This window comes from Salmo trutta, chromosome 17 (genome assembly GCF_901001165.1).
Source record: "Salmo trutta chromosome 17, fSalTru1.1, whole genome shotgun sequence".
Taxonomy (NCBI): domain Eukaryota; kingdom Metazoa; phylum Chordata; class Actinopteri; order Salmoniformes; family Salmonidae; genus Salmo; species Salmo trutta.
Window position 1 is genome coordinate 20,650,882 of NC_042973.1, and position 14,114 is coordinate 20,664,995.

General features: G+C 42.8%; 1 protein-coding gene across 4 annotated transcripts in view; it reads right to left on the reverse strand.

Annotated features, from left to right (window-relative positions):
* The window catches only part of LOC115151833 (synaptic vesicle glycoprotein 2B-like), a 52,155-nt gene that overhangs the window by 12,707 nt on the left and 25,334 nt on the right, over nt 1–14,114 (reverse strand). For 3 of the 4 annotated variants that reach the window (XM_029696096.1, XM_029696097.1, XM_029696098.1), the window contains 4 exons: nt 11,485–12,233; nt 3,517–3,697; nt 2,563–2,714; nt 1,884–2,017 (listed from right to left, as the gene is read on the reverse strand). In XM_029696096.1, coding sequence (XP_029551956.1) covers nt 1,884–2,017; nt 2,563–2,714; nt 3,517–3,697; nt 11,485–11,947 — 930 coding nt within the window. In that variant the 5' untranslated portion in view covers nt 11,948–12,233. The remainder of the gene's footprint in view (nt 1–1,883; nt 2,018–2,562; nt 2,715–3,516; nt 3,698–11,484; nt 12,234–14,114) is intronic. The other variant, XM_029696099.1, reaches the window with a different exon arrangement.

The following is a 14,114-nucleotide window of genomic DNA, read 5'->3' on the forward strand; positions in this document are numbered from 1 at the left end:
CCTCTCTGGCCTCTAGGTCACCACGCTGCTCATTATGGCTCACACCTGTCACCATCGTTACGTCCACCTGCGCGTCATCAGACTGACCTGGACTCCATCACTTCCCTGATTACTTTCCCTATATCTGTCACTCCCTTTGGTTCCTTCCCCATGCGTTATTGTTTTTGTTTCAGTTTCATGTCTGTGTGTTGTTCGTGTTTCATATTATGTTGCGTTTATTTATTAAAAACAATCACTCTCTGAGCGCACATCTTTACACTGTAAGTCAAAACCTCCCTATAGTCCACACATTTCAGTTGTGTGTGTTTTTAACCTGTTGGTGACCCCTTCCCGTTCTCATCCCGTTAACGGGATTGATTTTGACAACAGCCAGTGGAAAATCAGAGCGGCAAATTTAAAACAGCTAAAATCTCATAATTCCATTTTCTCAAACAATCAACAATTTTACACCATTTTAAAGATACACTTCTCGTTAATCTAACCACATTGTCCAATTTCAAAAAGGCTTTACGGCGAAACCATAAAATTAGATTATGTTAGGACATAAACTTCACACCACACAGCCATTTTCCAAGCAATTAGATGCATCACAAAAACCCAAAACACAGCTAAATGAAGCACTAACCTTTGACGATCTTCATCAGATGACACTCCTAGGACATTATGTTACACAATACATGCATGTTTTGCTCGATAAAGTTCATATTTATATCCAAAAACAGCATCTTACATTGGCGCATAATGTTGAGAAATGTTTTCCCTCCAAACGTTTCGGTGAATGAGCACAATGAGCACACATACTATGTAAATTCTCATTGTAAACATTGATCAATATAGAAGTGTTATGCACAGAATTATAGATACACTTCTCCTAAATGTAATCGCTTTGTCAGATTTCAAAAAAGGTTCACGGCGAAAGCACAATTTGCAATAATCTGAGTACAGCCCAGATGACACTAACAACTAGCAAACAGAAACCCGCCATCTTGGAGTCAATAAAACTATGAAATTACATTATAAATATTCACTTACCTTTGATTATCTTCATCAGAAGGCACTCCCAGGATTCCCAGCTCCACAATAAATGTTCGATAAAGTTTATATTTATTTCCAAATAATCAATTTTGTTCGCACGTTAGGTTCACTATCCAAATCCACTACGCGCGTGTTTACTTAGCCCAGACAAAAAGTCAAAAAAGTTATACTACAGTTTGTAGAAACATGTCAAACGATGTATAGAATCAATCTTTAGGTTGTTTTTATCATATACCTTGAATAAAATTCCAACCGGACCTATCCGTTCTCTTCAGGAGTGAATATGAACTCAGCTCGCTCCCAAGTCAATGCGCGTGACTTGAGCCCATGCCTTATAATGGGACACCAGTTTACCACAGCTGATATTCCCTTCAAATTCACCATAGAATCTTCAAACAAAAAAGACTGCTGACATCTAGTGGAAGCTTTAGGAAGTGCAAAATGAACCCTAAGTCACTGTATACAGTCAAGGCAATCACTTGAAAGGACTACAAGCACCAGACTTCCCACTTCCTGCTTGACTTTTTCTCAGGTTTTTGCCTGCCATATGAGTTCTGTTATACTCACAGACACCATTCAAACAGTTTTAGAAACTTCAGAGTGTTTTCTATCCAAATCCACTAATAATATGCATATTCTAGTTTCTGGGACAGAGTAGTAACCTGTTTAAATTGGGTATGTTTTTCATCCCGCCGTGAAAATACTGCCCCCTAGCCCTAAACCAATACATCTGCAAACTCGGTTTGGGGTTTTGTATGAAAATATTATTTGATCAACACAATATGTTATAGGTCCCGAGTATTACGTTCCTGTACTGTTCATCTTAATCTTAAGAAAACAGATCTTACCTCCAGGAGGAACCTGGGGCTCTCAGGCATGAACATGAGCCCCACCAGGGAGGTGATGGCAGGCAGGGCACAGACCAGCACAAACACCCTCCAGCTGTGGAACTGGAACTCTGTCCCCATGCTGAAGCCCCAGCCTGGAACACAACACACAACATACAACCTCAGTCATTATCTCGGTCTAGAGCCCCAGCCTGGAACACAACACAACACAATACAATACAGCCACCACACAATCATCATCCATTATCTGTGTCTAGACTCTAGAACCTGGAACACAAGCCAAATCACTCCCTGGGTCTATAGGTGTGTTTACAGACTAATATTAGGATTACAAATCAATCAGCCAGTTAATTAACCCAACACATATGCTTAGTCCAATGGAGACTGCTGAGGGGAGGACGGCTCATAATAATGGCTAGAACGAAGCGACTGGAATGGCATACCATTCCACTTATTCCACTCCAGCCAATACCATAAGCACGTTCTCCCCAATTAAGGTGTCACCAACCTCCTGCGGCTTAGTCGTGTTACGTTTCCATAACATCCAATGCAGGGACTGCTGTAGATGAACTTGGGTGAACTTGCTTATGTCAGCAAGAAGGATGATATTAATCCCAGGTCATGGCCGCTATAGTAAGGGTTGTCTGTTGAGTGTTTAGTATGCAGTATTATACTGTACCATAGTGAGGGATGATTCCCCAGGCTGTGAAGGAGGCATAGATGCCTCCCACCATCCAGAACATACACAGCCAGCTCAGGTGTTCCCCCCTCTTATCCATCTGAAGGAACTCTGAGAAGTAGGAGTAGACGATGGGGACAGAACCTCCGATACTGAAAGGAGATACAGAGGATTAGTATAGGAACTCACTGACAGATTTAGATTGTAGATTACACAAGAGATTTGCTTTTTTATTTCACCATTATGAATCCAGGAAGTCCCTAAATGAATCATCTATTTTTCGAGGAAGAACAGACTTCTGTTCTTCCTGATTTCACAAGTATTATCCTGACATTATGTTTTTGTTTTTTCAAGAGTCCAACACTGAGATTTTTCCAAACACAGATCACGGAGCAAGTTACTGGTCTGGTACTGATCTCCTAGCTTCAAATAGTCTTTGAATAGTATTTTTGTAATCAGGTAAGTTTCCGAAAGGTCAGTAGTTTAAGGTCAGTAGTTTGAGCTTCCACTAATATCCAACCATACATAGATACACAATAGTCTAATACACTATGCTCCTCCAGCTGAGGTGATCTTTATACACAATGTTTTTGCATACGCTTTGACCTGATTCTGGAGTCAGTATGCAAAGCTTGCTTACATCCCTGTGGAACAACGCTATTCTGAGACAGCACAATGCTGCATTGTTGTAGGTGGAGGAGGAGAGTAGCTCTGAATGTGCTGAACATGGGAGGAAGTGTAATCTAGCACAAGTCCTACAGTAACTACTGCCTCTTCCATGTAGCTTCTTCAGAGGCTGTGGCGTTGTAACCGTTACGTTGTTCAAAGTATATTTTATCAGGTAGAAAGGATCATGTTCACTTGTCCTATAGCATCCCAGTCACAACCCTAATTCCTTCAAGTAGAAACTCATCCCTTGTTTCCCCTCTCTCTATAGGCGGAGGTCTTTCTTACCCGATGCCGGAGATGAGCCTAAAGAAGAGAAAGAAGCCATATCCCTGGGCGAAGGAGGAGAGGAAGGTGAAGACACAGTTGATGGTGAGTGCCCAGATCAGACACTTCCGGCGGCCCAGTTTGTCTGCCATGCCTCCCCAGATGAACGCCCCAACCATCATGCCCAGGAACACTATCAAACCTGCAGGAGAGAGAGAAAGGCAAGACACAGTCAGTAGCCAGCACAGGTACAGTTCACTAGCAGACATGTATCTAGTGATATGAACTCAGTGAATAAAGGGGAAGGTAGATTCCACTCAACACATTTGAGGTGACCATACATTCTGGTGATGTGGTGTGCTTTTATGGATCACAGAACTGTATTTTAGGGAAACACCTTTGATGACATACAGTATACAGAGTTGTTTTTGAATGCTCAACAACTACCACAGCCTCGGCAGCAATGCTGAAACTGGATATCTGGACATTGGTGCCACTTTTGATGTTGTCCACCAGGGGACAGGCTTTTACATCCCTCCTGACAGACATGCAGTGGAGGGCAATGTCCTATGGGCAGTATTGAGAAATCTGTCGGTGTAATACAATATATTTTAACTGAAAATACCCAAAAAACGAATAAAAACATTTTTGGAATAGTTGTGCATTTGTAAATATATTTTTGTACTCTGCATTCTGACTCATTCTCAAGGCTAGGTCAGAGAGGTAAAATCGTGTTTCTACGGTAACGACAGACAAAATGTATTTTTGGTCAAATTGAATAGCCTTGAATGGTATTTTGTGAAGCCTTAACAGGTATCATATTTCTATGTCATACCACTTTTAGGGCTTTAACCTGTCAGCAGGGTGTCTCAAAAGAAACTTAACAGTATTTAATGTGTGCATTTGTCCATCTCTCAAAGCTTGACTGGAACACCAATTCTTAGCATGTAATGAATGCTTGCATCAAGCATTCTTGTTTAAGTACGCTAAATGCTGACATTTGATATAATCATGAAGGTGTATGTGTTTCTGCCTCAGAAATTACAGTATTTTCTAACCTTGGGTAATAAAGCCTATTAATTTAAGCTCCAGATAATTACAGTTGAAGTTCGAAGTTTACATACACCTTAGCAAAATACATTTAAAGTCAGTTTTTCACAATTCCTGACATTTAATCCTAGTAAAAATTCCCTGTTTTAGGCCAGTTAGGATCACCACTTTATTTTAAGAATGTGAAATGTCAGAATAATAGTAGAGATAATTATTTATTTCAGCTTTAATTTCTTTCATCACATTCCCAGTGGGTCAGAAGATGACATACACTCAATTAGTATAGGTAGCATTGCCTTGAAATTGTTTAACTTGGGTCAAACGTTGTGGGTAGCCTTCCACAAGCTTCCCACAATAAGTTGGGTGAATTTTGGCCCATTCCTCCTGACAGAGCTGGTGTAACTGAGTCAGGTTTATAGGCCTCCTTGCTCGCCCACACTTTTTCAGTTCTACCCACCAATGTTCTATGGGATTGAGGTCAGGGCTTTGTGATGGCCACTCCATTACCTTGACTTTGTTGTCCTTAAGCCATTTTGCCACAACTTTGGAAGTATGCTTGGGGTCATTGTCCGTTTGGAAGACCCAGTTGCATACCAAGCTTTAACTTCCTGACTGATGTCTTGAGATGTTGCTTCAATATATCCACATAATTTCCTGCCTCATGATGCCATCTATTTTGTGACGTGCACCAGTCCCTCCTGCAACAAACCACCCCACAACATGATGCTGCCACCCCCGTGCTTCATGGTTGGGATGGTGTTCTTCGGCTTGCAAGCCTCCCCCTTTGCCCTACAAACATAACAATGGCCATAATGGCCAAACAGTTCTATTTTTGTTTCATCAGACCAGAGGACATTTCTCCAAAAAGTACAATCTTTGTCCCCATGTGCAGTTGCAAACCGTAGTCTGGCTTTTTTATGGCGGTTTTGGAGCAGCGGCTTCTTCCTTGCTGAGCGGCCTTTCAGGTTATGTTGATATAGGACTCGTTTTACTGTGGATATAGATACTTTTGTACCTGTTTCCTCCAGCATCTTCACAAGGTCCTTTGCTGTTGTTCTGGGATTGATTTGCACTTTTCACACCAAAGTACATTCATCTCTAGGAGACAGAACATGTCTCCTTCCTGAGCGGTATGACGACTGCATGGTCCCATGGTGTTTATACTTGCGTGCTATTGTTTGTACAGATGAACGTGGTACGTTCAGGCATTTGGAAATTGCTCCCAAGGATGAATCAGACTTGTGGAGGTCTACAATGTATTTCTGATGTCATGGCTGATTTCTTTTGATTTTCCCATGATGTCAAGTAAAGAGGCACTGAGTTTGAAGGTAGGCCTTGAAATACATCCACAGGTACACCTCCAATTGACTGAAATTATGTCAATTAGCCTATCAGAAGCTTCTAAAACCATGACATCATTTTCTGTAAATTTCCTAGCTGTTTAAAGGCACATTCAACTTAGTGTATGTAAACTTCTGACCCACTGGAATTGTGATACAGTGAATTATAAGTGAAATAACTTACCTGTAGGCTATCAACCCAACCCTATCACTAGGGATGAATTTCCCAAAAATAACACATTTTACCACCAGCAGCCTGTGCCAAGTGCCAGCGCCTGGCATGGTGGCATGATGTCACTGCAGATGGCAATGCCATGGGGGGTGTGGGTGATGACTGGTGTGAGAGCGAAGACTTGGGCCTGCTGTCAACGGATAAACATATGGAGATGAGAATCAATCCCCCAACCTCCTCTCCCTGTAGAACAGTGACAGTGCTGCCACTCTGCCTTCTGATTGGACAGTTTACATCCATTGAGTCAGAATGTATGCAGTGATCACAGTGAAAGTGTGAATTAGAGGCATAACATATTTTTGTAGACCCATTGAGGCTGATTGATTATGGTTAGGAAGTCAAATTCTAAACCATTGAAATAAACTGGAGTGTATTTTGTACATTTGGACTGAAACATTTTGAGGGGCATTGGATAAAATGTAGATTCAATTACTGTAAAGAGCAACATTTAGGGCAAGATGAGATAGTGAATAACTAATAGGATACCTGACTGAATTTGTAATCATGCCACACTTAAACAGAAAAGCTGCTAACTTGTTCCTTTTAATTCTAGATGTTACACAAGATAATTATACCGAAAAATATAAACGTAACATGCAACAATTTCAAAGATTTCACTGAGTTACAGTCCATATAAGGAAATCAATCAATTGAAATAAATAAATTAGGCCCTATTCAATGGATTTCACATGACTGGGAATACAGATGTGCATCTGTTGGTCACAGACACCTTAATAATAAAAAGGTAGGGGCGTGGATCAGAAAGCCAGTCAGTATCTGGTGTTGCCACCATTTGCGCGACTCATCTCTTTCGCATAGAGTTGATCAGGCTGTTGATTGTGGCCTATGGAATGTTGTCTCAATCCTCTTCAATGGCTGTATGCAGGCCATGGAAGAACTAGGTTATTTTCAGCTCCCAGGAATTGTGTACAGATCCTTGCGAGATGGGGCCGTGCATTATCATGCTGAAACATGAGGTGATGGCGGCGGATGAATGGCACGACAAAGGGCCTCAGGATCTCATAATGGTATCTCTGCATTCAAACTGCCATCAATAAAGTGCAATTGTGTTCATTGTCCGTAGCTTATGCCTGCCCATATCATAACCCCACCGCCACAATGGGGCACTCTATTCACAATGTTGACATCAGCAAACCGCTTACCCACACGACTCCATACACATGGTCTGCGGTTGTGAGGCCAGATGTGAGGCCCCCCCTCCTTTTGGCAAATCTGACTGACTCCATCTTGTTGCTCCCCTCCTATAGGCAGAAACTAAGACAGGAAGCTCCCGTGCTTAGGTCTATCCAACGCTGGTCTGACCAAAGGAATTCCACTCTTCAAGATTGCTTCGATCACGTGGACTGGGATATGTTCCGGGTAGCCTCAGACAATAACATTGACGTATACGCTGACTCGGTGAGTGAGTTTATAAGGAAGTGTATAGGAGATGTTGTACCCACGGTGACTATTAAAATCTTCCCTAACCGGAAACTGTGGATTGATGGTAGCATTCACACAAAACTGAAAGCATGTACCACCGCATTTAATCATGGCAAGGCGACTGGAAACATGGCCGAATACAAACAGTGTAGTTATTCCCTCCGTAATGAAATCAAACAAGCAAAGCGTCAGTATAGAGACAAAGTGGAGTCGAAATTAAACGGTTCAAACAGGGTCTACAGACAATCACGAATTACAAAAAGAAAACCAGCCCCGTCGCGGACATCGACATCTTGCTTCCAGACAAATTAAACAACTTCTTTGCATGCTTTGAGGACAATACAGTGCCACCGACGCGGCCCACAACCAAAGACTGAGGGCTCTCCTTCTTTGTTGCAGACGTGAGTAAAACATTTAAATGTGTTAATCCTCACAAGGCCGGCAGCCCTAGCCGCGTCATCAGAGCATGCGCAAACCAGCTGACTGGTGTGTCAGTCAATCAATCCCTATCCCAGTCTGCTGTCCCCACATGCTTCAAGATGGCAACCATTGTTCCTGTTCACAAGAAAGCTAAGGTAACTGAGCTAAATGACTATCACCCCTTGCACTCACTTCTGTCATCATGAAGTGCTTTGAGAGACTAGTCAAGGATCATATCACCTCCACCCTACCTGTCACACTAGAACCACTCCAATTTGCTTACCACCCCAGTAGGTCCACGGACGATGCAATCGCCATCACACTGCATACTGCCCTATCCCATCTGGACAAGAGGAATACCTATGTAAGAATGCTGTTTATTGACTACAGCTCAGGATTCAAAACCATAGTACCCCCCAAACTCATCATTAAGCTTGAGACCCTGGGTCTCGACCCCGCCCTGTGCAACTGGGTCCTGGACTTCCTGACGGGCCGCCCCCCAGGTGGTGAAGGTACGAAACAACATCTCCACTCCACTGATCCTCAACACTGGGGCCCCACAAGGGTGCGTTCTCAGCCCCCTCCTGTACTCCCTGTTCACCCACTACTGCGTGGCCATGCACGTTTCCAACTCAATCATCAAGTTTGCAGACGACACTACAGAGGTAGGCTTGATTGACATCAACAAGACAGCCTACAGGGAGGAGGTGAGGGCCCTTGGAGTGTCGTGTCAGGAAAATAACCTCTCACTCAATGTCAGCAAAACAAAAGAGATGATCGTGGACTTCAGGAAAGGGAGCACCCCCCTATCCACATTGACGGGACAGCAGTGGAGAGGTGGAAAGTTTTAAGTTCCTCGGTGTACATATCACCGACAAACTGAAATGGACAGTGTGCGCAACAGCACCTCTTCAACCTCAGGAGGCTGAAAAAATTTGGCTTGTCACCGAAAACCCTCACTAAACTTTTACACGTGCACAATTGAGAGCATCCTGTTGAGCTGTATCACCGTCTGGTACGGCAGCTGCACCACCCACATCTGCAGGGCTCTCCAGAGGGTGGTGCGGTCTGCACAAAGCATCACCGGGGGCAAACTACCTGCCCTCCAGGACACCTACAACACCCGATGTCACAGGAAGGCAAAAAAGATAATCAAGGACAAATAACCACACGAGCCACTGCCTGTTCACCCCGCTTCCATCCAGAAGGCGAGGTCAGTCCAGGTGCAGCAAAGCTGGGACAGAGAGATTGAATATCAGCTTCTATTTCAAGGCCATCAGATTGTTAAACAGCCACCACTAGCACAGAGAGGTGGCTGCCTACCTACAGCCTTGATATCATTTGCCACTTTAATAAATGGAACACTAGTCACTTTAATAATGCCACTTTAAGAATGTTTACATATCTTGCATTACTCATCTCATCTGTATATACTGTATACTGTATCCTTCACTATCTATTTATTACCATCTATTGCATCTTACCCGATCTGTCACTGCTCATCTATATATTTTATACCAATATATTCTTATCCCATTCCTTTACTAGATTGTGTGTATTAGGTTTTGTTGTGGAATTTGTTAAATATTAGGTTTTGTTGTGGAAGTGTTAGATATTACCTGTTAGGTACTGTTGCACTGTCGGATCTAGAAGCATAAGCATTTCGCTACACTCGCAATAACATCTGCTAACCATGTGTATGTGACCAATAAAATTTGATTTGATTTGGACATACTGCCAAATTCTCTTTAACTACTTTGGAGGAGGCTTATGGTAGAGGATTTTGCATTACATTTTCTGGCAACAGCTCTTGTGGATATTCCTGCAGTCAGCATGCCAATTGCACACTCCCTCAAAACTTGAGACATCTGTAGCGTTGTGTTGTGTGACAAACTGCACATTTTAGAGTGGTATTTTATTGTCCCCAGCACAAGGTGCACCTGTGGATTGATCATGCTGTTTAATCATCTTATTGATATGCCACACCTGACAGTTGGATGGATTATCTTGGCAAAGGAGAAATTCTCACTAACATGGATGTAAACAAATTTGTGCACAAAATTTGCTAGAAATAACCATTCGTGCATATGGTAAATTTCTGGGATCTTTTTTTTCAGCTCATGAAACATGGGACAAACACTTTACATGTTGCTTTTATATTATTGTTCAGTGTATGATCCAGCATATCCTGTATCCTCTGAGTACCTAAAAGTTGCATGACTCCACCCTATTTATTCAATTCAATTTCATTCAATAAAAAAAATAATAATCCCAGAAGGGCAATTACTTTGTCTATATGAGTCAGTCTGAGATCTGAGGGCTACAGAATATACAGTGCAATATCAGCTCGTGATTGTGATTGCCAGAGTGTAGTTAGCCAAATGTGAAGTGAAGCAGCAGGCGAACAGTATGTATCCTAGACACAAGGTCAGTAGAGTGGCTATTGATCTCCTCTCCTCAGCCACCTGCTGACTCACTACTACCAACCAGTACAGCCTGCTGGGCCGCTGAGGCTGGGAAAGCTGGGGAGAGGGAGAAAAAACTGCCCTCTCATCCCAGATACTTGTCTTCTTGGACAGCTTCCACCCACAGGTTTCAATGGTTTCAAAGTGGTGTCTGACTCTGAATTTCAAATTCACCACTGCACATTGTTCTTCAAAGAAGTCCTATTCTCAACCCATTTTCTCAAGTCTAGTTTGATATATCTCTGTCAGTTCTTATAGATAGGTGAACTTTCATCTAGCCTTTGAGTAGAAAACTTTCTACATTTGGATGCCCCTTTTTGTGTTGCAATATTCTACGGCAGTCTCTGAGAGCAACTTTTGCATATAGCTAGCTGCTTTTGTTAGGGTGGAACGGAGAGAGAACCACATTTCCCTCAGACATAGGCCTACAAAATACTGCATAGTCTCAATCAGTGTGATTGGTGGCATGCCGCAGATCGCCCCGGATGCCAAAATTTGTGTTATTTGCTGTGGAGAAACAGATAATACATTTCCCCCCTGCTTCACTAAGCAGGAATATATTGAAGTAAAGTAGAGCATAAAAAGCATCCAGATTGATCTTGAAACCAACTGTGCCATTAGCTTATTTGAGAACTTTTCTAATTTACGGAGCACTTAAGTACCTGCCGGCTAGTATTGACTGCAAGGGGGGTACTGGCTGGAACCGTCCCCAATACAATCCACAACTTAGCTTTGATTTTACACAGTTTGCACTGATATCCACAGAATGTCGTGCAGGGACTGAATTGTGTCCTCAGATAAATTATTTAATTTGGTATCAGAACTTTAAGTAAGACTTTTTGAATATATAACATTATTATTTTCCCATTACAATTCAGTAATGGGTCAATTGGTCAATTCACATTCTTAATTCAGCATCTTATTAATTCAGCCTCTTATTCCTTTTTCCCAGAATGAATTGACCAAGACATTATACAAGACAAGTATTAATATGGGTTGTATGTCTTCGAACAAGTATTGGCATTTAGCCATGACTCACCTAGCATGCCTTTCTCTCCATTGGATAAGCACATGTCCTTCTCTGCGCTGGGCAGCACGAACCCCACCACAAAGCACTCCACCCCATCAGCCATGAGGGCCAGGCCCAGCACTATAAACAGGGTCCACTGGAACCGTCCATGCCCACAGTCCTCCATGATGTCCTCATACTGCTCAGCCAGTTCATCCAGCTCTGTGGCCCCTGCCTGAGCCTGCCTGGCCTTGGCCCTCGCTGCCCTCTGGGCCGCCTTCACCTCGTCAGGGTGGGGGATCCCCTGGTACTCCCCCTCATACATCTGGTCCTCGTCATCATGGCCCTCCGTGGCATCGCTGGCTGCATCCTCCTCCTGAGGGTAGGACTCGCCCTGGTAACCGTAGCCCTCCTGGTCTCCTCCCTCTCCGTAGGTGCCATAGGGGTCACCTCCTCCTTGGTGGTACACATTGTTCTGGTAAGGGTCAGCCATGCTATCGCTGAGACGTTACAGCCAAGTCAGCACTGTTGCAGTAAGATCCTTCAGGTGATTCTGACTAGATTGGCATAATTCTGGGCACCTTGGTCCGGTGTTCTGCTCCGTATGTGTTCTGATATTCGAGATGCTACGCTGTAGCTGTTTCTTGTTCCTGTTCTGCTAATCTGAGGAGGGTGTTGTTCAAGTAATCTTTTGAACAATACCTGGACTGGAACAATAATGATTGTTTTCGAATAACTACCTTTGACTGTTCAGTTCTTCACAAGGCCTCATGCTGAACCTGAAAGAGGAAGTTTATTCAGTTATGCCATCCATATTTCTTATGATTGATAACAAACTCAATACTCTGTTGATTTATTCAGAACACATGGGAATGTTTCTTCATTTTGAATAGATTTGACTGGGAGCTGACACTAGAACTCAGACATACTGTATATTATTGGGATCTACTGCATATGGCCTATCTACTGTATCTATCTATTCGGTCTGTGCGACAGCCCTGATATCTGCCTGCTCTTCTCTTTTAGAACAGAATAAATACAACTGTTATCCTGCACTTTAGTTTTCAATCTAATTTGTTACCACACAAAAGGCTTATAATGAGACCATTTTTGCTGTTCTAATGCACTCAATACTGAAACAATTTAAGTGTTTCAAGTTGAATGAATATGCCTCAGGGGGTTCATTTGTTCACTGGCATGATAAAATAATTCCTTTACATGATCAATTTCAATATGTTCCTTAGAGAATTCCTATTGCTACTTATACATGTACTTACTAACAATAAGCTACCTCAGGTCATAGACTAGATGTATAATGTAATAACCTCCCAGACCATTCAGCTAACACTAAAACACAACAATGACAACAATAATAAGGCACCCCATACCTGATGAGCCTTATAATTGTGTAATTATATATATCACTTTCACAATTTCTCTGTACAGTTTATAAACTAACTGGCTGGGTTGTGGGACAGTGGATGCGCATTGATAATTCTAATGGAACTGTTAACATGCTTTACCCGGAGAATGCGAGGATTGTGGAGCTATTACTCCCTGCTATCAACCAATCAGCATCCAGGATCCAAACAACCCGTTTTATAATTGTAAATTATTCTAAAGTTTCATATGGTGCAGATTGGAATCTAGATTCTTGTTAAACCTCTGAAAATTCATTCTGATATTGAGATCAGTGGAACGGTAACGAATCTCCCCACTAATCCACCCCATAGCAGTGCTCTTTACATCTCTATAGCCAGAGAGCAATGAGGGAGGGAAGCCACACTGTCACAGTCACAAGCAGGCCTTTTCTTCAGCCCTCTCACACACCAAAGAGCCTGGTAATGCTACAAATGAGATTCGTCTCGCCCTGGGCGACGCTGGCTGGCTGTCACTAGTCTCTACTGGCTCTCTGGATAGGATGCCTCCACTCCACCTTCCCCCTCCTCTCTATCACTTGTTCCCACCATGTCACGACACTAAGATGACACTATTTGCTGCTGTCGAGGAAGTGTTGCCACATGGGCATCAGAGTCTAATCATTCATCTGTTAGGAATGAGGCAAAAGTGACTCACTGAGAATTATCTCTACTTTTTGAATCTTTTAGAAGTTTTGTGAATCTACCCCACTAAATATTCTTTATCAGCCAACCTTTGAGTATTTAATAGCCTATTTTTTAGTGGTAGTCAATAAGAATAGGATTCATTTGTTTCTCATGGTGTAATGAGGGACACTGGAAGGTACATGGGCATCTTCTTGGATTCATTAAACGGATAAGGAGACCCAGGAGGCCAAGCCAGGAACTGCGTGTGTGTGTGTGTGTGTGATGATGATTCCCTGGATCTACACTACATGACCAAATGTATGTGGACACCTGCTCGTCGAACATCTCATTCCAGAATCATGGGAATTAATATGGAGTTGGTCCCCCCTTTGCTGCTATAACAGCCTCCACTCTTCTGGGAAGGCTTTCCACTAGATGTTGGAACATTGCTGCGGAGACTTGCATCCATTCAACCACAAGAGCATTAGTCGGGCACTGATGTTGGGCGATTAGGCCTGGCTCGCAGTCGGCGTTCCAATTCATCCCAAATGTGTTTGATGGGGTTGAGGTAAGGGCTCTGTGCAGGCCAGTCAAGTTCTTCCACACCAATCTCGA